The sequence below is a fragment of the Myotis yumanensis genome, unplaced genomic scaffold (assembly GCF_028538775.1).
Source record: "Myotis yumanensis isolate MYYU_CA2020_CCGP unplaced genomic scaffold, mMyoYum1.0.hap1 SCAF_10, whole genome shotgun sequence".
NCBI classification, from domain to species: Eukaryota; Metazoa; Chordata; class Mammalia; order Chiroptera; family Vespertilionidae; genus Myotis; species Myotis yumanensis.
The window spans coordinates 56,904,171-56,928,302 of NW_027223761.1; the positions used below are offsets into that span (position 1 = coordinate 56,904,171).

Genomic DNA, 24,132 nt, shown 5'->3' on the forward strand with positions numbered 1-24,132 from the left:
ATATCTCTCAGCATTCCTTCTGCTTTCAGGCTTTACTAAAATGGCAGTGAGAGATAAAACACTAATGTAATAAAAACATTTCTTAAAATAAATGTAGCCCTTGTTCCTTCTCCTTCCTCCCCAACTTCCTCATCCTGTACTTCCAGCTGGAACCACTTGTTATTATAAATAATGTCCCAAGAGAAAAACTGAGGTCAAATTTATGTAAAAAAATATTTCGTCTGAAGCTCACTATTTCAATCCTAAAGTGGGAATAAAGTAAACTCACAGTTTAGAAGATTAAAATTCATTAGAATATGTAGCTTATAGCATAAATGAATTTATGTACATGGAAATGCTCTGTATATAGTATATCTATCTATACCTATGGTATACTTAAGGAAGAAAATACCATGTAACCTTAATTCCCACTCCCACCTAGCTTCAGAATAAAATATCAGCAAAAATAAACCAATTTTACATAAAAATAAAAATTAATCCCACAAATGGGAAATTATAAGTAGGAAACACACACACATGTCTAAAAGGTCATAGTTTTAGAACACTATATGTATTAACATATGGGAAATATGTAAATATTACTATGGGAGGGGATTTGGATTTCATATAAGAAAGACAATTCCTCAGGAATTTTATTCAATCTATATATTTAAGTGAAAATTTCAAAACCCAAAATGTGAAAGAAAGCAAAGAGAAATTAATTTTTTCCTTCTGTGTTTCAAATAAGTTATAACCACAGAAGTACAGAAAAATTCCCAACAAAAATGTGCCAGTCTGAATACAACCAAAATAGTCAAGACTTAAAAGCTAATTCCTCTAGCACTGGAGTTGATATACTAGTTGCCATAATAACTTATTACCTAGATAACACTAAATATAAGTGACAGTCCCAAAATGGGAATCCAAGTTACACTTAAAAACACACAGATTATTTTTTATTACTACCTGCAATAAGAATTGGTGAAAATTGAAAGGGCATAAAAGGACAGCACATTCCTAGCTAAGATCCAATCAATAGAATTCCACTTCAGCAAATACTGAGTGAGTGATGACTTGTGAAAGGGATTCAACTGATAAAGACAGTCAAAACCATCCCTATCCTGAAAAACACTTTAGTTCATCTAGGATACATTACTCTGCTGTGTTTTCTCTTCCACACTGGAACTCACAGATACATCATGGGGGCAAACAGAAGAGAACACTGGAATTTTCCACTACTCAACTGCAGCATCAGCTATAACCTGACTTTCTCCCTTTTATCTAAGCTTTTATATAGTGTATAATATTCTGCACTTCTGTGTGTATGGTGTTTATGTGAAGTTATCTTTCCCCTGGACATTTTCAAGGAGTATACATGCAGGTTTCTTCTTTTTTCCTACACAATTCCCATTCCTATCCTTATTTTATGTTGGTAGACATGGCAAGTGCCCCCTGAGGCTTCTAACAGACTAGAAAAAGTGTGGAAATCTATACTCTGAGTGAAGAGATACAAAGACAGATGTAGCAATAAATAATACTGATAAGAGTGGTTCTTCCACTGCATTTTTATTGGCTGTAGCCCAGAATCTAGCCTTTAATTATTATTTCCAATTTATGTAGAAGAATTTTAGAGATTAAAAATAACACATAAGTGTAATTTTACTGTTATTTTTATTAATAAATTTATTATGTGCCATGACGAGGTTGTACATTTTAAGAAATGGTTATGGCCTGCCCAGTGTGGCTCAGCTGCTGAGTGTTGACGAGGAGGTCATGGTTGGATTCTCGGTCAGGGCACATGTCTGGATTGTGGGCTAGATCCTCAGTAGGGGGCATGCAGGAGGCAGCCAATTGATTCTCTCTCATCATTGATGTTTCTCCTCTCTCTCCCTCCCCCTTCCTCTCTGAAATCAATAGAAATATATATATTTTTTTAAAAAAAACAGTTATAAAGCAGTACTAAAAAGAGGGCATTTCCTTCTCTGTTTCCTTGGAGGACAAAATTTCACCTTCAAAATCTTGAAAGCTAAATAGCTTGTAACAAAATTTGATTTCTTACTCAAAACACAAAAGCATACGCATACACGCTCACCAGCTTATATAGATAAACTAGAGGCCCAATGCACGAAATTTGTGCAAGAGTAGGCCTTCCTTCCCCCAGCTACTGGCACCGGCTTCCCTCTGGCACCCAGGACCCAGGCTTCCCTCACATCTCCGGCTTTGTCTATAAGGGTGTCTGGTCTAATTAGCATATTATGCTTTTATTATTATAGATTGGAATGATAGCCTAGATATTCACATGACATGGATATATTTCATTGTAAACAAGAGCACCTTCTAAAACATGAATAAGTAATTCAAGAATTCAAGAAAAGGGTAGGAATTAAATGCTTAGAATGGATTCTGAGGTCAGACAGGTTCAATCCAAAGCCCTATCATGTACTAAGTGGGTGGTTTTGGGTAGTCATTAAAAACTTTTTTTTCAATCACAGTTCACATTTAATAACACCATTCTTTTTTTAAAATATAGTTTATTGATTTTTTACAGAGAGGAAGGGAGAGGGATAGAGAGTTAGAAACATCGATGAGAGAGAAGCATCGATCAGCTGCCTCCTGCACACCCCCTACTGGGGATGTGCCTGCAACCAAGGAACATGCCCTTGACCGGAATTGAACCCGGGACTCTTCAGTCCCCAGGCCAATGCTCTATCCAGTGAGCCAAACTGGCTAGGGCTTTAATACCACCATTCTGCATCAGTTTCAGATGTACAATAAAGTGGCCAGAAAACCATGCACTTCACAGATTGGTCTCCCTGCCACCTCAAGCACCCACCTGACCCCATACATATTTATCTTGATATTATTGGCTATATTCCTTATGCTACAATCCATATCCCTGTGGCTATCTGTAACTACCAATTTGCACTGCTTAATCCCTTCACCTTTTCATCCAGGCTTCCCTACCTGCTCCCTCTGACAGCTAAAAGTCTGTTCTCTGTATCTAATTTAACCTTCTGTGCCTCCTTTTCTCACCTATAAAATGAGGACAATAAGAGTGCTTACTTCTTGCCGAGGCCGGTTTTGCTCAGTGGGTAGAGCGTCGGCCTGCGGACTGAAAGGTCCCAGGTTCGATTCCGGTCAAAGGCATGTACCTGGGTTGCGGGCACATCCCCAGTGGGGGATGTGCAGGAGGCAGCTGATCGATGTTTCTCTCTCATCAATGTTTCTAACTCTCTATCTCTCTCCCTTCCTCTCTGTAAAAAATCAATAAAATATATTTAAAAAAAAAAAAAGAGTGCTTACTTCATAGTGCTGAATTTATGTATATGTATACACATAAAGAGCCAAGAACAGTACCTGGAATATCTATAATAATAAAAGTATAATATGCAAATTAACTGAATGAGCGAACAGCAAAATGACTATCTGGATGACCTTTCGGACGACCATGCTATGACACACACTGGCACCAGGCCAGCGAAGGCTGGTGCAATGCGATTGGTCGGGGGCTCCACCATCGCCCCACAATCAACCCACAGAGGGAGGCTCAGGCCACCCTCTGTGGGGTGATTGATGGGGGGGCTCCGTAATCAATCACCCCAGAGAGGGAGGCCCAGGCCACCTGGCTGGCGGCGCTGCAGTGAGTGGGCAGGGCCTCCCTCTGTGGGACAATCGATCTGGGTGCCCCGGGATCAATTGCCCCACAGAAGGAGACCCAGGCCACTGGCCAGCAATGCTGTTGCGGGTGTGTGGGGCCAGCCAGTGATCATCCTGCAGAGGGAGGCCTAGGCCAACCAAGCGATCGCACCCCACCCCACACCTGTTGCCCATACAGGGAGGTGACCAGTGGCAGAGGGGGCATCGCCACACAGATCGCAAGCAGTGGCAGCGGCAGGGGTGGGGCCAGCTGCTGGCAGCCAGGGGAAGGAAAGCCCCGATAGGCCCTGATCGCTGGCTAGGTCTAGGGACCCTACCTGAGGGGTCCTGGGTTGCGAGAGGGTGCAGGCCGGGCCAAGGGACACCCTGCCCCCATGCACAAATTCTTTGCACCAGGCCTCTAATCTATATATATATATAAAAGCCTAATATGCCAAGTGTCCAACCAATCAGTTGACTATTTGGCCGACTGCTCGACCAGTCGCTATGATGGGCGCTGACCACCAGGGGGGCAGATGCTCCGATTGGAGGGTTAGCTTGCTACTGGGATCCAGTCAATCGGGACTAGGCAAGACTAATTGGACACGCCCTGGAGCCCTCCAGCAGTCCCTCTCTGGCCTACCAACCTCCCATGGTCCCTCCCCAGCCAACTGGCCCCCATTGGCCCTGATCAGGACTGGGTGAGACAGCCCTGATGGCCCCGATTGCCGGTCAGGCTGAGGGACCCCACCCGTGCATGAATTTGTGCACTGGGACTCCAGTATTAAATATTATCTAAACCAGCCGTGGGCAAACTACGGCCCGCGGGCCGGATCCGGCCCGTTTGAAATGAATAAAACTAAAAAAAAAAAAAGACCGTACCCTTTTATGTAATGATGTTTACTTTGAATTTATATTAGTTCACACAAACACTCCATCCATGCTTTTGTTCTGACCCTCCGGTCCAGTTTAAGAACCCATTGTGGCCCTCAAGTCAAAAAGTTTGCCCACCCCTGATCAAAACCCTGAAAAATATTACAAATAGTATCATTGTTATCCTCTAAAATGATGGTGTGGAATGATTTACAGGTCCATATGGACATTTGTCTTCTAAGTTCTCCTTATAGTTGCCTTCATGTGAGAACAAAATTGACCCAGTGGTTCCTATTTTTCCCACAAACCCATTGGTTTTAACTCTGTATAAAACTTAAGCTAGAGATATATGTTAATGTCATATTTTAGCTGTCTAGAAAAATATCTATCTTTAAGAAGCTTTATTCAGTTAAATTATTTTTAACTTCTTTTGGGGCCACATACAGCTTTGGGAATTGAGAATATATATATTATTAATTGAGGATATATAAATATATCTTAATCATACATATGCATACATGTATATACAGCGTATATGTGTTTGTATTTCATAAATCCATGGATTCCCTGCGTCCCTTAAATAATTCCCAGAGATTATGAATCCAAGTTGAAAACACATACTCTATTGAAGAAATAGGACTTCATGGTAGAAATAATGGGCATAAAATTTATAATAATTTTGTCAACATATCAGAAATTAAGCATTTAGAAAGTATTCAGAAGACATCATCTGTAAGTGATGGATGGTATACAAAAGATTTAGCCATAATCATGGGCACGAAAATCCTCAACCACTGCCCACCATGTTAGAGGACATTTAATTACAATCTCTAAAGCAGGACAAAGTTAGGCATATTTACCGTGTCTATTATTTAAGGGCTCTGGACTCCCAAATACCCATGTAGAATATTTGAAGTAATGTCTCCTTTTGTGTTTCTGGCTCTAGGTCTACCTTAAAAGCGGTTCATCAGCCTCCCTAGGACTCTCCTCTATGCCTAGGAATAGCTAGAATAACCATAGGTACAGGTTTATCCACATCCACAGCTTAATTATTAATAGTAACCCATTTCATTCTCAGAAGTGTTGGCTTTGAACAACTAATCATGTAGTCACTTAAAATCAAGAGGCAAGGAAAAGAAAACTGAATAGAAAAGACAGGGAAAGAAATTTTTCTCCCTCAGGACTAGAATAGAATTTGCTTAACATAAACCTTGGGGCCTTCCTTTTCCCTGGGCTTCACCAAGTTCCCACTTGATGCTATAAGGAAGAGCAGGTGCCTCTTCCCAGTAGGAAGCTCACACAAGCCTCTCCTGCCAGGTCCATGTGGGTGAAAAGAGCCCATAATGCAAATGGCTTCTAAAAGAGAAGACCCTTGGGAATCAGCAACTTTTAACGCTTACTTATGTTGCATGAACACCTCTGCCCTACAATAGTATATTCTTAGTTCCCTCCTCCAAGGAGCCATGCAGAGGGAGGATAAGCCAGTACAATGAGCCTATCCTCATAAATATTTGTCTAACCCTGGTTAACTCCTGAGGTGAAACTCCTATGAAGTTGACAGTGCATCTGGTTCATGAATGCTGACAAAGGCTGCCCACTGTGTTCCCCTGGCTTAAAGGACACATCTTTTAGAAACATGCACATAGAAAGCCATTCCTTTAAAATTCCCTTAGACCAGCGGTTCTCAACCTGTGGGTCGCGCCCCTTTGGCGGTCGAACGACCCTTTCACAGGGGTCGCCTAAGACCACCCTGCATATAAGATATTTACATTATGATTCATAACAGTAGCAACATTACAGTTATGAAGTAGCAACGCAAATAATTTTATGGTTGGGTCACAACAGGAGGAACTGTATTTAAAGGACCAGAAGGTTGAGAACCACTGCTAGACAAAGTGATTCAAGTAGAATATAAATCATGCTCTAAAACAAACTCTTGCCTGCAAGTAGTCCCAAATGGCAGAGAGTTCTGTTTAAAGGAATAATCCAGGTAATCATTTATGAGAAGCCCAGCAGATCTGGCACAAGAAATTATTTACACTATTAATTGGCTCTCATTGCCATTCATACATTTGAGAAGGGCCTTCCTTTTGTCTTTTTCAGAATTATCACATTATAATTTCTCCCTTGTGTAAATACAAAAGTGAAATACAGTTACTACCAACAAAACACTCCAGATCTAAAGCCAGTGGGAGTGTTGATTACAGTGAGATTGTGAGGTTAGAGTGCCAAATCTTTTACAATGCATTCCCTTCACATGTCTTTGAAAGGAGTAGGGTTAGGCTCTCCAGGCTGAGGCTCTGTGATATTCATAACTGCTTTTCCCTCCAATATCTTTTTTATCAGAACGTGAGAAAAGCAGTATATAACTCCTCCTGATGAGATTTTTCAAATGAAAATGAAGAAAGAAATATTCAATTATATTCATGTCCGGAAAGAGGAAACAGTTTGGCTCCTCTCCCCGCAGATGTCTTAGGAATTGAAATGTCTTTAATATAGTAAACAAATAGCAACCTCTTAGAAAGATGTATTAAAAATCAGAAGAAAAAAATTCCTCAGGAGGAAGCTGTCTTGCAAATCCCAAGATAAATTATTTGTCTTTCAAAGAATATCCTTCCTTTTCTCTTCTTTATTGAATTTATTGGATGGCGTTGGTTGATAAAATGATATAGGTTTCAGGTGTACAATTCTATAACACATCATCTGTATATTGTATTGTGTGCTCACCACTCCAAGTCAAGTCTCCTTCCATCACCCCATGCCCTCATCTGTCTTCCCCTTTCCTGCTGGTAATTATCATACTGTTGTCAAGTTGTTAGTTTTTTGCTTAAGTGCTTCACCTTTTTTCAACCAGTCCCACAACCTCCCTCCCCTCTAACACCCGTCAGATTGTTGTCTGCATCTATGAGTCTATTTCTATTTCGTTTGTTAGTTTACTTTGTTTTTTAGATTCCACTTATAAGTGAAATCATAGGGTATTTGTCTTTCTCTGATTGGCTTATTTCACTTAACAGCCAAGATTTGGAAGCAGCCCAAATGCCCATCAGTAGATGAGCAGATAAAAAAGCTGTGGTGCACTTACACAATGGAATACTACACGAGCGTAAAAAAAAAAAAAAAAAAGGAAATCTTACCTTTTGCTACATACAGCATGGATTGGACCTGGAGAGTATTATGCTAAGTAAAATAAGCCAGTCAGAGAAAGACAATACCATATCATTTCACTTATACTTGGTATGTGGAATCTACTCAACAAAATTAACAAACAAAATAAAAACAGACTCATAGATACAGTGAACAGACTGACAGTTGTCAGAGGAGAGGAAGCTAAAAGGTTGGGTGAAAATGATGGAAGGGATTAAGAAAAAATAAATAAAACTGACACAGACAAAAGTATGGTGATTGCCAGAGGAAAGGGGGGGTAGTGAGAGGTGAAAGAGGGCAAAGGGGTGATAAATGGTGTTGGAAAGAGACTTGACTTTGGGGCTGTGTGCATGATGCAGTATGCAGATGATGTGTTATAGGACTGTACACTTGAAACCTGCATCGCTTTATTAACCAATGTCACCCAAAATAATTCAATAAAAAAATGTAAAAAAAATTGCTATGTTTTTTTCAAGAATTAAAATAAATTGATTTTCAAACAGTTAACTGTGGTGTTTCTTCACTTATACAGCTATTAGCATTGGTACAAATATAGATTTTTTCCTATCAGTATTTATTGAGTATGTGTATATTCTGCCTACATTTATTTGTTTACTTATATAAACCTAAGATAACCCTATAATGTAGGTAATTTTATTGAGCCTGTCTACTAGATAAGAAAAAGAAAATATTATCTGTCAAGGCCGTGCAGCTATTAAGTACTGTGTTGTTTAAGAGCCATGCTAATCTAATCTTTTGGAAAGGAAAATTAATGTATTTTTAAAAGATCCATTTGAACACTGAAAAGAAACACCTGAGTTTAGTGCATATAAAATGTGTTTTTTTTAGCGTGTCATGCAATTAATTGGCTTATAATGAAGAAAAAATCTAAAACATAGGTAACAGCAATGCAAACTAGGTGAACCTGAGGACACAAATAACCATGGAACAAGGATCTTGAATAACATTGATTGCAATATTTAGAATAAAGAAGGTAAGACTTCCACTTTGCAAACATCAGATCATATGCCCAAAGAGCCTGCATTCAGTTTTGTTCCCAGCTTTAAAAGTAATACAGGGGCCTGGCTAGTGTGGCTCAGTGTTTGAGTGTCAACCCATGAACCAGGAAGTCATGCTTAGATTCCCAGTCAGGGCACATGCCTGGGTTGTGGGCTCGATACCCAGTGGGGCGCAAGCAAGAGGGAGCTGATTGGTCATTCACTCTTATTGATGTTTCTATCTCTCTCTCCCTCTCTGTCTCTGAAATCAATAAAATATATATTTAAAATCAATACAGGGAAGCCGAGGCAAACTGCAGCCAGCATAATGTACTGGGTTAGAAATGTGGGCTCAGAAATCGGATAACTGGGGTCAAACCCAAGCTCTTTCTAATTGCCATGAGTTTTGGCAAGTTATTTCACCTCTCACTGTCCCTGTTCTCTCACAGAAATAACAACAGCAGCAATGCAGCAGATTTTACCAGGGTTGCTGGGAGGATTTAATGAGATAAACATTAGTAAGATACATGATAAGGGCTTAATGAATTTTACTATTAATATATTCAAAGGATGAGATTGAAATATCAACATGCAAGAAACAAATGAACAGAATTTAGAGGAGAGTGATTCAGTTTCCATAGCCTCTAGAGTCATAGATTTTTTAATCTATCTAGAAATTAAATTATGGTTCAAAAGATAAAGAACTTTGTGGAAATTACAGCTTCCCAAAGACAATGGGCTCTTCAGTATGGAGATTCATAGAGTCTTTGTCAAGATATCCTTTACCCTTCCTTCAAAATTTGAGATTCTCTAAAAATAAAAGTGACCTTGGAAAAGCATATGAAGCAATTGCTGCTAAGGTAGAGACATCAGCAAACAATTTCTAATCACTTCATTCTTAAAGGTAAAATTTTCTAAAATTTCTAACCCACATTGATCCTTCAATGCCCTAAGTTATAGAATTCTTGAAAACAAAATGTTTACATATGTAAAGTATTTAGTCTAAAGGTATCTTTAGCTATTTCAACTGATTGAGTTAAATTCCAAACTGATAACCAATGCTGGGAGGCTAAAGATCACACATTAAATTATTATTCTATACATTATTATAGTACTGACCATATTGATTAAGAAAGTAAATTCTCAGCAAACAGTGATTTTTCTGTTCAAACTTAAATTATACTCTTTAACAGGAATCTCAATATAAATACGAGTAACCTGTTTTGAATAACTGCACTTTACTCATGTAACCAAAAGCTAAAGAACGAAACTATCAAGTCATTTCATAGGTAAAGATATGTGTAAGTCCTCAACATTGGCACAGAGGTTAATAACTTCAAGAGATTTACTTACAGACAGAGCCTTTAGCAATGAAAAAAAAAACATGTTGAGAAATGTCCATTTTGAAAAGCTGCACAACTTATCAATAGTAGTTTGTCACGCACTAGAAGCTTTTATTCAAAATTAAGCTATATAGGCTATAAACTCTTAGTAATAAGATGAATAAATTCTGAGGATCTAATGTACAGCATGGTGACTATAGTTAATAAAATTATATTGTATACTTGAAATTTCCTAATAGAGCAGATATTAAGCATTCTCACAAGAAAAACAACACACACACAAGGTAAAAATACTACGTGATGTGATGCATGTGTTAATTCATTTGATTGTGGTAATAATTTCATAACATATGTATATCATAAAATGATATTTTATTTATTTATCTTGAAGACTGTATACTGTAAATAATATAATCTTATTAGTCAATTATACTTTAAAAAATTAAACTTTATTTAAAAATCTTCAATCTAGACTGCTCATAGCATTGTGTTTTTATTGCATAATACTTATTATAGTATTATGAAATTCTTTTTTATTTATACCCATAATATGTAAAGAACTATTACTTCAGTTGATATGATTACATTTAATTCAGCCAGTAGATTCCTTTCGTTATTTCTCTGTATAAAGTAACTTTCTGTTTATGACCCTTGATCTATAAAAAAATAAAATCAAAATTTAACTATGCCTTCTTTAATTTTCAAAAACAATGGAGAAAGAACTCTCAATATAATCTATTTAAACTTAAGTCTGTTTGAACTTCTGAACCTTTAAAAAAAAATGACTGTTTTGAACTGCAAAGAAACATGTTTTTTTTCAGAGTTTTAACTTAGTATAACATAAAGGCCAAAGAATGCATACATAATTAAATTAACAAATAATTGCATTTTTCTCAATCTGTTATAGATCTGTGTGTATGAGAGAGAAAGAGAGATCACAATCTCAGATACATCAAGATATTGACCCTTTTTAAAAATCTAAGACCAAATTCTCAAAAGTACTGATCTCTCCTAATAGTGAAAAAAAAAAAAGTAAGTTTTTCGGCCAGAATGTCAGGATTTGAAAACAGAATCCATCATTAAGTAAACTTCCACAAGTTACTTACTCTCTCTAAACTTCACTTTTCCCACCCGTAAAGGGGGGGTTGAATTATTATTTATCCTTAAAAAATCATGATACTTTAATGAGATAAAGCATCTAAATCATTTTGAATTTATACTTGGCATATAGTAAGCACTATGTAATTGTTTTCAATTACTGTTCATTAGTAGCATCTGCTTGCTCATAGTCCATTTTATGATAATAGCTCTGGGCAGGCAAACAGGCCACTTAAGGAAAAGAATGCAAAACAGATTTTCTTTACCATGAGCTTTCCTTGTATCCAAATTCTCCACAGAATGTTATCCCTACAAAGGAAAAAGCTCCCATTGGCCATGGCCCTTTCCTGTGTAGCAAGAATGGCTAGCTGGAAGTTGGGATTACAATGTGTGGCTATGTTTCTGATACTCTGCAGTTATATGGTCTAGAGTCCAGTGATGGCGAGCCTCTGACACGCATGTCAGAGGTGACACGTGAACTCATTTTTTTGGTTGATTTTTCTTTGTTAAAAGGCATTTAAATATCCTATCTAATAAAAGACAAAAGGGTAATTAACCGTACCTCCGCTACACTTCCCATTGGCTAATCAGTGAGATATGCAAATTAACTGCCAACAAAGATGGTGGCTAGCAGCCACACAGCTGAAGCGAGCAGGAGGTTTGCTTGCTCCAGTGATGGAGGAAGCCAAGGTTCCCCGCCTGCCACGGCCCAGCTCTGAGTTCTGGAAGCAACAATGTTTCAATTATAGAAGCTAAACAAACCCCAGATACCTGCTTTCAGCCAGCCGCGGCCTCAGAGCTGGGAGCGCCAGTAACAGCAACAGAGTTTCAATTATAGAAGGTAAATAAATGCCAGAATAAAAAAAAAAAAGAAAAAAGGGAGAGGCTGGGAGCTTCAGTCACAGGCCAGCCTGAAAACGGCCCTCAGCCCCTCACCCAGACTGGCCAGGCACCCCAGTGGGGACCCCCACCCTGAAGGGGGTGTGACCAGCTGCAAACAGCCATCAGCCCCTCATCCAGGCTGGCCAGGCACCCAAGCGGGACCCCCACCCTGATCCAGGACACCCTTCAGGGCAAACCTGCCGGCCCCCACCCGTGCACCAGGCCTCTATCCTATATAGTAAAAGGGTAATATGCAAACTGACCCTAACAGCAGAAAGACTGGGAATGACTGCTCACTATGACATACACTAACCACCAGGGGGCAGATGCTCAATGCAGGAGCTCCCTTCTGGTGGTCAGTGTGCTCCCACGTGGGAGAGCTCTGCTCAGCCATAAGCCAGGCTGATGGCTGCCAGTACAGTGGTGGTGGTGGGAGCCTCTCCTGCCTCCTCAGCAGCGCTAAGGATGTCCGACTGCAGCTTAGGTCTGCTCCCTGCTGGCAAGTGGACATCCCCCAAGGGCTGCCGGGCTGCCAGAGGGATATCTGATTGCCAGCTTAGGCCCAATCCCCCGGGGAGCAGGCCTAAGCCAGCAGGTGGTCATCCCCTGAGGGGTCCCAGACTGCGAGAGGGCACAGGCCGGGCTGTGGGACCTCCCCCCCTGAGTGCACAAATTTTTGTGCACCGGGCCTCTAGTATAAAATAAATATCAAAAATATAAGTCTTGATATGGTTGCAAATATAAAAAAATTTCTATATGTGACACGGCACCAGAGTTAAGTTAGGGTTTTTCAAAATGCTGACACGCTGAGCTCAAAAGGTTCGCCATCACTGGTCTAGACCTATGGTACAGAACAAATCAACCAGGACTTATGAGGTAGAGATCCATAAAATAGTGGTTTCTAAACCAGTGGTCTGCAAAATCAGGGAGGAGGAGGGGAGGATTTGAACATGTGCCCTGAAAATAATATACAATTGATGTATATGACCTAATGTACTGACAAAGTACACTATAAAACATTCTGAAGAAAGAATGAACAGCAGGTCTGAACCATTCTCCAACACTTCCCTTGGGTACACCTGAGATTAAGATAAATGGGGAATGCCAGATGTGTACCAGGCAACACTATTTCTTATTGGTGCAATGCATCTGGACCAGAAGGTTCTGTGAGTGAATTATAAAATCATTTTAGGACTCACAACCTCAGCTTCGTATGTGCAGTGTGTTCTAGCAACTGAAGGCATCCCTTGAGGAGACCTGGGCTGTTACCAAGATACTGGCTCCTGTGGAATGTGAGCCTTATCTAAGGCAAAGTAGCCCATGTCTATCCATATGGTCTTGTCATCTTAAAACAGAGTTACTACATTGGGGGTAAGGGATGGGAGATGGAAAATGGTTTCTGAACAATAATAGAGACTCCCACTGAAGAGGCACCTGGCTTTATCCTGTTGACATTCTGTGTTGCCTGCCCCGCATCCTTCTGCTACACGAAGTGAATGTCACCAGACAATGGCCTACTGTGTCATATTGGTGTGAGTGTCAACACAAAAGTAAAGTCCCCTCTGGTGATCATGAAGATGTATACATCCACAAAAAATATACCACTTTCTTCCTCTGACCTAATGGATTATTTCAAGCACCATACTTTTGAGAACATTGCCTGTGTCCACATACTTTTCAGAACAGTTGGGGTATATTCTTTGTGACAAGCTTAGGATACTTTCCTTTTTCCCTGTGTGATTTTTTAGTGTTTTGACACATCCTTGTCTTTGGTCATTGTAAATCTTTGGCTCATTGCAACTATTATTGCCTCTAGGCCATTTAAAACTAAAAACTGGTAACTCCATCATTACAAATTCCACAGTAGTGAGACATAAGGAATTTCTGGAAATACAAATACTAAAATATCTTCTGGATGTTCTTTACTTCTTATTTTCTTAAAGAAGTTATCAGGATATAGCTATAGGGGCTTTAAAAATTATAAACCAAGGGAAAAGTAACTCTTTTTCTTAATTTTAATATAGTTTGCTACTAGTTCCATTAAACATGCTATGCTAAAAATAAAATTATTTCTTCCATTCTTGACACTACCCTCAATTTCAAGTAACCAAATAATTTACCACTCCCAGTGAAAATTCCTGCAGGTATATCTTTCATTACCCCATTTTAAAAATTATTTATTTTATTGTATTTTACTGTTTAAGGTATTACAAATAGTAGTACATATATCTCCCTTTTTTTTCCTATTGACTTCCCCCTGGCCTCCCCTTACCTCCAGCACTTGCCCTCACCACTCCCACCCCCCGCTCCCCCCCCTCCCCCCCAGTGTCTTGAGTCTGTTGGTTGTGCTTATATGCATGCATACAAGTCCTTTGGTTGATCTCTTACTCCCCACCTCACCCTCCCCTACCTTCCTGCTGTAGTGTGACATGGTTTTAAAAAATATTTTTTATAACTTACCCTGAAACATGCAACATCAGCAGCATGTAGAAGACAAAGAAGAGATTATGAGTGTACCAGAAGATGTCATAGTTAGAAACTCTGAAAAAACAAAAAACTTAGTTTCAATGCCACTTCATATTCCATCTCACTGAAAAGAGTGTGTGTTTCAAACATGTCACAATTGAAAGTTCAAATATGAGATCATCTGAGATTTATCTGTCAAAGGATTTACATGCCATGCAAAGACAACTGACAAAAAATTATACATAACACTATCATATTTTTGTATTTGAAATAAAGACACATGAAAAAATTAAAATATGGTTTACTTTAAAGATATGATGTAAGGCTAAGGAACAGTTATTCTCGGCTCCTATGTCTATTTGCTGTCTTTTCTATAAATATTCTCCATTTTCAGATGACTTCTAAAACAACTAATGTTCCTATCACAATAAATATTTTGAGAGTAGTTTAAAGAAAACTCAAATTTAGAGAAATTAAGGAAATTCTCATTAAAGTTTTATATTATTTTCCTGGACAATGTACAACCTTGGTGCTACTGTCCTGCAGGAGAACAAGGAGCCTGAAAATAAAGGAGTATGATAAACACAATTTCTAGAATGTTTGAGACAAGTAAAAAGAAAAGTAACAGTTATTTTATTTCATATATCTGGGTGGATATTACTGTATTTGAATCTTAGAGATGGAGGGCAGATATTTGTAAAAACTTCTGAGAAGATTTGAATATAACCCTTCGATCCTTTTAAAGCCTTGACTTAAGCAATGGCCAATTGATTCTCATTTATTTAATTCAGTTCCTGCTATCACCAACAAGGTCATTAAACACCCTTGTCACATATGCCTTTTGCACATATCTAATTCTTTTATCATTTAAACTCCTATGAGTGGAATTGCTAGGTCAAAGGGTACACATATGCAATGCTTTTGACACACATTGTCCATTGCTCTCTGAAAACATGTTTATCAATTACAAATCCAACTTTAAGAGTGTCGTTTTCCTCAAACCCATGCTCCACTTATAAGTTTTCATTACTTTGGATAAGTGGAATTGGGTATTATTTCATTTGTGTGTTACACACTTTTAATTCTATCACTTATCAATTCATAATAATTATCCATTTCTATAGTGAATTTTCCTTAATTGTTGTGAGTACACTATTCCAAATTTAAGACTGTACTAGTTCCACATAACTGTAATAATTTGTCAAATAACATGTTTACATTTCAATTTTTATAACATATGTTGTTTTAGTTTACCTATTTTTAGAAAGTCAGATATTTTCTATATTTTTCTTGTCCATTAGGAGATCTGATAAATAGAGATTTAAAGTCTCTTCTAAGTTTTTAATGGTGTGATTTTTAATAGCTAACTGTAAATTATCTTGAATTTTATTCACTTACTCTTTTTTTTCATCCTAAATTTGTGATGGCACCTTTATTATTTAGTAGGTTCTTATACACAACGAAGTGTCTTAACAAGGCTTTCTATCGTCTCTATCATTGGTTCAATGTCTTGGTTATTTTTGCAAGTTCTATCTGCTTTCAGTTATGGAAGCTTAATCACTTTAATGTTTAGTGAGCCATATACCCCCTTTTATTCCTCTTTGGGAACACGTGCTTGGATATTCCCTCAGATGAACGTTAGGCTCACTTTGCTAAATTCAATAAGCAAACAGTATAATCTATCTTGGATTTTGACTTGAATTGCAACAAACTTATAAAATAATTGAAGAAGAACTCCATCTTTGCATTATATAGTCTTTATTCAAATCTCTACTGATTTCTCTCAGTGAGGTTATGTTTTTTCTCTATAACTTTCACTTAGTTTCTTCATAAACTTATTGGTAGATATTTTATGTTTTTGTTAAAATTATTAGTGCTATCTTTTTATTTTACTCAATTTTCAAACTGATAATAGCTATTATAAAAGAGATTTTTAAACATGTGTTTTGTAATCATTTACTCATTTTAACTCCTTTAGTTGATATAAATAAAATTTTCCATAATCCTCTTGAATTTTCTGGCTAGGCAATTATACCTACCTTTTTGGAAGTAATGATAATTTGTTGTTGCATTCTTTCTAATAATTCTAAATGTTTATAATTTAGAATTTAATAATTCTAAAAGTTTAATTTCTTATCATAATGCCATCCTTTAAAGAAATTAAAAACATCACTTTGTCTGTTTCATGATTTTCATAGGAATGTATCTCATATTTCACTGTAAGTATGAACTCAGTTCTGGCTTTTATACTTTTTAATTCTAAAAAGGAAATTAACTTTTAGTTAACTCTGATGAGAGTTCAGATTTAACAACTGCCATTTCTAAGTCTATTGAGATGAGAAAATATTTTTCTATTATTGTCCTCTGTTAGACAAATATATTACTTATATTAATAATTGACCCATGTTGAACCATTGGTGAATTACTAGACTACAATCAATGCCAGAAATCAAATAGTGAAGTCATATTTATTCACCTGATTTCTCTAATGTTTTATTTCCTTACTAGTAAAGAGAAAAAGTAAAAGATTATTTCCATGATCCATTTAAGAATTTCATTATTCTCAAAATGAAGCTTGAAGAAAAGCAGAGTTAGTTTTATAATCTCTTTTAAACAAATGAAAACATTAACAATTAAGACACAGTCACCAAATTATTTACGTAAAGGCTCACTTGAGAACAGAAAGTGATCTTTATATTCCTTTCTACAACACTATCTCTCAATTATGGATTCTTTTTCTAGATATAGAACATTTACATATCCTTAATCTTATAAGTAAATATGTTAGATACCCTAATTTTTCTTCAAGAGCTCCTAAAACTGAAAAAGTAAGTTTTTGAATTATTGACCTAACTAAAATTAAATCTCTCCCACAAAATAGGCACCCTGCTGCACTGTTAGAGGATGTGCCTTTCTGTAAGGTGATTTTTAATTCTTATAAAAAGTCATAAAAATGGGCTTACCATTTGACAGCCATTCTCTCTCTAAGAATTTTTCCATAGGACATAATTAAAAAGTATGCAAAGAATTATGGAGACTGTGTTTGTCTCACAATTGAAATACTGAAAAAATGGAATCAACCTGAAACACACAAAGATAGGGGGCTTGGAGAGTAATGTATATCTACATGGTAATATGCTGTGCCAATAGTAAAGAGAAAAAATGCTCATAACAAGATTTAAGAAAAAAGGAGTTTTAAAATAGCACATATAATAAAATGGTCCAATTTTGGTAAAATGCAGACTTGAAAAGACAGAGATCAGGAGTGTGAAAAGGGGAGAAAAAGAGTGATTTTGTTAGATGTATAACATGGGGCATGAGTGAGAAAAAGCAGGAAGAATGAAGTATACAGACATAATACCAGGAAGTGTATAGTGTTAATCTGATTGGTGAGTTCGCTTGTGAGACTTTAAGGTGTGCGTTTGTGAGATGTGTTCAGAAGTGCAAAGATAGACTCATTTGAGCATGGTGTGGAGGACGATTACTTTCAAAGTGTGTGTGTGTGTGTGTGTGTGTGTGTGTGTGTGTGTTTCCATTATATTTCACACCTCAATAATTAGAATGACTATTTTTGAAGATTATATATTGTTTCTTCTTTTTGCTTTCTTAAGCAAGAAGTTTCACCAGTAATGTAAGATACTGTAAAATATTGTGTAAAACAGATGTATCCACCAGAAAGAACATGTGAAAGTGTTCATAAAAATGTGTGTCTGCAATTGCTCAAAATCTCGTAACTAGAAGAATACTGTGAATGCAGATATTTCTGATTATTTTAGCAGATGTCAACTAACCATTTCTCCTAAGCTTTGTTTGGAATATTACATTAAATTACAGCAAAACGAACTCATAGCAGGAAATGAGTTGTAAACAAACTGTAAGTGCTATGTTCCTGTGCAGACATGTTTAATTCAATCCCATGTCTCATAGACACATGATTCTCCAGAAGAACGCTCCTGGAGAACTTAAATTTCTTTGTTTTAAAAAGTCTCCATACACAATTCCTTACCAACCTAGACTATTTGACTAAAACAGAGATTCTTTTTTCCAAAACAGGAAATGATGTATATAGAAATGTCTTTACATCACTCTTTGTTACCCACAATAGTCTATTCATCGGAATACTGCACCGGCTAAGCATTCTGGCTAATCAAGAGTTTTTCTACACATGAAAATGAAGATAATCTGAAGAAAATGAAATAATCTGACCCAAAAATATTGAGGTTGTTGCTCTGACACTCACCGGATAGCATATGTAGAAGCTGTAATCATCAGGAACAGCACCAATACCATAAAGACGCCTGTCAGGCCAGGAACTATAAAAATGTACATAAATACATTTTAACATAAGTCATACTGAGAAAAAAAAAGTACAAAAATCATTGCCTTAACATCCAAAGTATCATGCTGCTCTCTGGGAAGCCCAATTCAAATCAGATATCTCCTTGTATATCTTCTCTCAAAAGAGCACTTTTTTAAATTAGCACAATTTCAAGGAACTTAAGACAAAATAGTCCTTTCTACCTTTAATAGAGGGTTTGCTTTTGTATTTTCATATATTCTACAGGTACCTACTATATTAACTGCTAGTAATTAATACATGGGAAAGGATTGATATTCAACACCCTTACCAGTTTGGTTATCCCTATCATGGCAGTAAACTCCTATTCTCTCCTCCCCTCTTTTATGTAACTAGCAGCTCCTTCCATTTTAATTTCAAATAATTTCTTTTAGGCTTCTTATCTAGAATGAATTTTTAAAAATGAAGAAAACCTAAAGATTCCTAAAAACCACAACTTCAAGTGTAAAACAAAAAATATTGGAATTCAAGAAAAAGAATGACAGTGCTGATGTTTTCAGAACACTTGCAGAAATATTTCTTCTAGTAGGAAAACATGCTGAAATCAGTCCTTCTGATGATATAACATTTTTAAATGTGAAAACATGTTAGTTTTTTTTCCTCTTTTTTTTAATTGCTTAAAATATTACAACGAGTAGTACATCTGTCTCCTTTTTTCCCCCTTGACCTTCCCCCAGCCTCCCCTACCCTACAAATCCAGTGTTAGCTCATATAGCATGTCTAAAATGAATAGCTCAATATTCTATATCAAAAAGAGCTAAAACCAAAATATTCTCATCTCGTGTTATCTTTTTACTACCAAATAATCCTGTCTATAAATTACCTTTATTTACTCTTAAAATCATATAAGCAACAGTAACTTCTAACTGTCCTGAGAGATTTCATCTTAAATCCTCATAGAAAAGCTAATGAAACAATTCTGTCTCCAAAAGTATAGATATCTCCCCACTTCCCTGCTTTACCAAGGAACCACCTATGAAACAGAAGGGCCATCGTGGACTGTAGCAGAAGCAGAGAAGCTTGGTACAAAGTAAGAGCAATACAGTGCATTACTGTATTAGGATTCCAGAGGGTTAGAATCTGAAAAATTTAGAAATCTCAGTAGAAATAAGTTTCTACATGTAGAGGGCCACATGAGAAATAAGGGATTTAATCTTTGGATGGTTAATACTTAGTACTCTTTCCTCCACTCTTACCAATACACAAGTTGGAAACCAAACCACACTTGCCTTTCCCTGATGATATGCCTAATCCAAATCATCTCTTTTCTCCACTTCTTCCCCAGGGTACTCCTTTTCCCATCCACTTCCCTGTCGCCCCCAGGCGAGGACTTACTTTTTAGGGGTAAGATAACCACACTAGTTTACACTAAAAGACTAATAGTTCAGAACAATACTACTTAAAAAGAACAGCATGCCTACAAAATGGCCCAGTCTTCCCACTCCGAAGATATTTACCCAAGAGAAACAAACACATATCCACAAAAGATGTGTTCAGAAATGTTCACAGCCATTTTATTTTTAATAGTTAAGGTCTGTAAACAACTCAAATCTCCATCAACAGATGAATGGATAAACAATTGTGGTATTATTAGCTGTACGTGGAAAAGTAATCAGTGGTAAAACACACACACACACACAAAAAAGCCACAACCATGAATTGTTGATATATACGCAACGACAGAGATGAATCACAAAACTATTATGCTGAGTGAAAAAAGCCAGATCCTCCTAAAAGGAAACCCAAAGAACATAAACTCTATGATTCCTTTTATATAACATTCGAGAAAATTCAAATCATTCTTTAGTGATAGAAAGCAGATTAGTTGCTAGGAGGGATAGAGGGCAGGATGCATTATAAAGGGGTACAAAATTTTTTTAGAATAATAGATATATTTGTTCCCTTGATTTTGGTCATGGTTTTACAAGTGTAAACATATGTCAAAACCAATAAAGTAGAATAATTTACATATGTATAATTTAATGTACTTCAATTATAACTCAATAAATTTTAAGAAAAAAGAGGTCTTTCTAGCTTCAAGTAATTAAAATAGATCCTTATTTGACCAAACAAATAAATAAATGATAGAATCCCAGATGGCTCCATAATGTGAAATTTGTGGCTGAAGGCCTTTCCAGTTATTTTATTATTCCAGAGATTTATTAACGTCTGCTGTGTCTACATATAAGATTTCCTATGTGGTTCTAAACATGTCAAGATTAGTTATGGAATGTTTGCAAATCACTTCATGAAGAGGACACCTGAAAAAAACTGAGTGTGTTTAGAATAGAGGCATAATTTCCAAAGTGTATTATTGGAACACTAATTCTTTGGGATATTAATATCTATTACTTAAGGATTTTGAAACCATTCCTTGAGAAGTCACAGGGCACATTAGTGTTTTAAAGTCTCTGAGAGGTGCTCAAGCCAAGAAACCAGTTTAAATTTGAACAGATATTTCCTCAAACATTTAACTAGAGAACTTCTTTTATAACAGAAGGTGAAAAATATATTCAAAAGACCTGAGAGGGTAAAACAGTTGACTTCAGTCATTTAAAGATGAACTAGAAACCCCAGACAACTTGAACAATGGTATATTTATTCTGGCAATATGACCCTGTTACTGTCCTTTTAGGCCAAACTGTGATCTCACTGAATCTCATCTGTAAACTAGGGAGAATCAATTCAATGCTTTTGAATGTTCTCTCAGACTTATGAAGTTATCTATTTTATGCAAAGAATTCATCTTTTTTTCTATCTCCCAGAAGTATAAAAATACCAGAGTTTATAATTTACAAAGTAATAGACTTCAGGTCAGTGAAGAAGAAAAAATTACATATAACTAGCAATAAAAAAATATTGCAATTAGAGTGGTCCAAAAGAAGGGGTGGGGTGATATCTTAAGAAATTATGATTTTTTTTTTTTTTTGGTCACTGGAATTAAACAGAGTTTGGCCAAAAAATTATCTAGGATATTGTAGAGAAGGCCTATGCATCAAATAGTAGAGTTAAACAAGTGGCTTTCATTCTTTCAGTGAATATTTTCTGGGCATCTATAGTGTACCAGAGAAAAAATGAATCCTGCTCTACAAGAGATTTCATTCTAGTCTTGGAGACGAGACACACAGGTAATTGCAAGTAGGGCATTATGTGCTAAAAGAGAGCTAAGCTTTATGTGTTTTTGAGGTACATCAAAGGTTACCGTAACCTAGCCTGAAATGACAGCTTAGCTAAATCTGAGAATATTAGCCTCTATTCCTACACATAGTCCAAGAGTCAGGAAGCACAGGTTGGAAATTATTGGGTTAGTCTAACTTCACTGGGCAAAGTCACTTGCCAAAGTGAAGTACAGTGTGAACTCTTTGAGTCCGTCAAGTTATGAAGCAAAATCTATACTCGTTTCCTTAGAAAAAGACATGCATGAATTTTATTTTTAGTGCTTTTTATCTATGCATATAAGATCCATTAATTCATAGCCTTTAAATGAATTATTTCACTGTACTGCCATTTCTAGAAGAAACTAAGAGATCATTTTCATTTATACACAGATATGGTCAGAAATATACTATCTTGTATTTAATGTCCTATTCTTTCCAACCAGAACCATAACTGGAACCAAAATTGTATGTTTATGAGGGTTTTTCTAATAGGAATTGGATATTGTGCATTTACCAAATTTGGTGATAGGTAGTAAGTATTTTTGAGTGAATGAGTAATCCAATCTTTTAAATTTATTTTATTTCTTAAATTCTTAATTGCAATATTTTAAATATTTTTTAATTTAGTGAGTCTAACTATACCATATTTTGTGTCACTTGCACTGCCTTTATTTTCTATAAGATAATCTTAATTTCTCAGACCTAGGTTACACTGAAAATTTTTAAAGACAGAGAGAGAAAAGACTATGTAACATTAAACAAATTAAAATCCAAGAAACATGTCAATCAATACAAAAATATTCTTTATCACTAGAACAGCTGAAAGCATGTATGCACTTCTTCATCAGGAACTAAATATTTTCTAGGCGTTATGCCTGACAAAATTCAAAGATAGCTATAAAACAGTTTAGACAGAGATGTATTAGTAAAACAAAACTAGATTAAGCCTATTTGTAGAAAGCAATGTCACCTATCCCATTACTATCCTTAGATTTTGCCTTGTTCTCTTACCTGCTACTATTCAGTGGGGTTATTCAGATGCCAAAGGAGCTCTAGCCTCATGCTTAGAGGGGTCCCACCCCTCTTTCCAAGCTGAACCCCTGGGAAGTGGATGGCTTGCTTTCATTAAATGATGTGGACTGAGACACCAAATGATGCTAACATGCTGATTTTGGGTGATGCATGTGGTTTGCACTAACAGAAACTCCACAAAAATATATGCCTGGGTCCTTGCATGCCCTTGGGACAGCACTGTCCCACCCTGGAAAAGTTCATGTTCAAGTGGAAAAGACAGTCATATGTAAGGAAATAAATTATTTGACAACATAGTATTTTTACTATGTATCTTTAGAAACACAGATCAAGAAGAGACCAGCTCTGCCTAGTGGAATGCAGGAGGAATTTGTGCAAGGCAGCTGAGACTTAAAGGTTGAGTAGGAGTTGACCAGGTAATAAAAAGACAGTAAGCTAAGAGAGTAGGCAAATATAGGTGACAGTGAGAAGTTATGCTCCAGAGGTCTGTCGAGATGCTCCATAAGGGTAAAAGAGAAGCTCCCAAGGTCAATAGGAAGATTAATAAAGCACATTGCCAGATCCCAGCCCAACAGACTCTCTAGGATAGAGCCAGGAAATTTGTGTTTTTAAGCATCGTCTCTACTTAATCCAACATCACTCATGAAAATCTCTGGGAAAGAGCAGAGGTGATGGGGTTTCATGCATAGGTGGAAAGATCACCTGTTTATATAGACCAGTGATAGCGAACCTATGACACGTGTGTCAGAGGTGACAGGCGAACTCATTTTTTTTGGTTGATTTTTCTTTGTTAAATGGCATTTAAATATATAAAATAAATATCAAAAATATAAGTCTTTGTTTTACTATGGTTGCAAATATCAAAAAATTTCTATATGTGACACGGCACCAGAGTTAAGTTAGGGTTTTTCAAAATGCTGACACGCCGAGCTTAAAAGGTTCGCCATCACTGATATAGACACTAGAGCAGGGGTCCTCAAACTACGGCCTGCAGGCCACATGCAAATACAAATATTGTATTTGTTCCCGTTTTGTTTTTTTACTTCAAAATAAGATATGTGCAGTGTGCATAGGAATTTGTTCATAGTGTTTTTTAAAACTATAGTCCGGCCCTCCAATGGTCTGAGGGACAGTGAACTGGCCCCCTGTTTAAAAAGTTTGAGGAC

General features: G+C 36.8%; 1 protein-coding gene across 2 annotated transcripts in view; it reads right to left on the reverse strand.

The window, feature by feature from the left end:
- The window catches only part of NOX4 (NADPH oxidase 4), a 161,007-nt gene that overhangs the window by 101,222 nt on the left and 35,653 nt on the right, over nt 1–24,132 (reverse strand). For both annotated transcript variants that reach the window (XM_070425837.1, XM_070425838.1), the window contains 2 exons: nt 18,660–18,732; nt 14,414–14,494 (listed from right to left, as the gene is read on the reverse strand). In XM_070425837.1, coding sequence (XP_070281938.1) covers nt 14,414–14,494; nt 18,660–18,732 — 154 coding nt within the window. The remainder of the gene's footprint in view (nt 1–14,413; nt 14,495–18,659; nt 18,733–24,132) is intronic.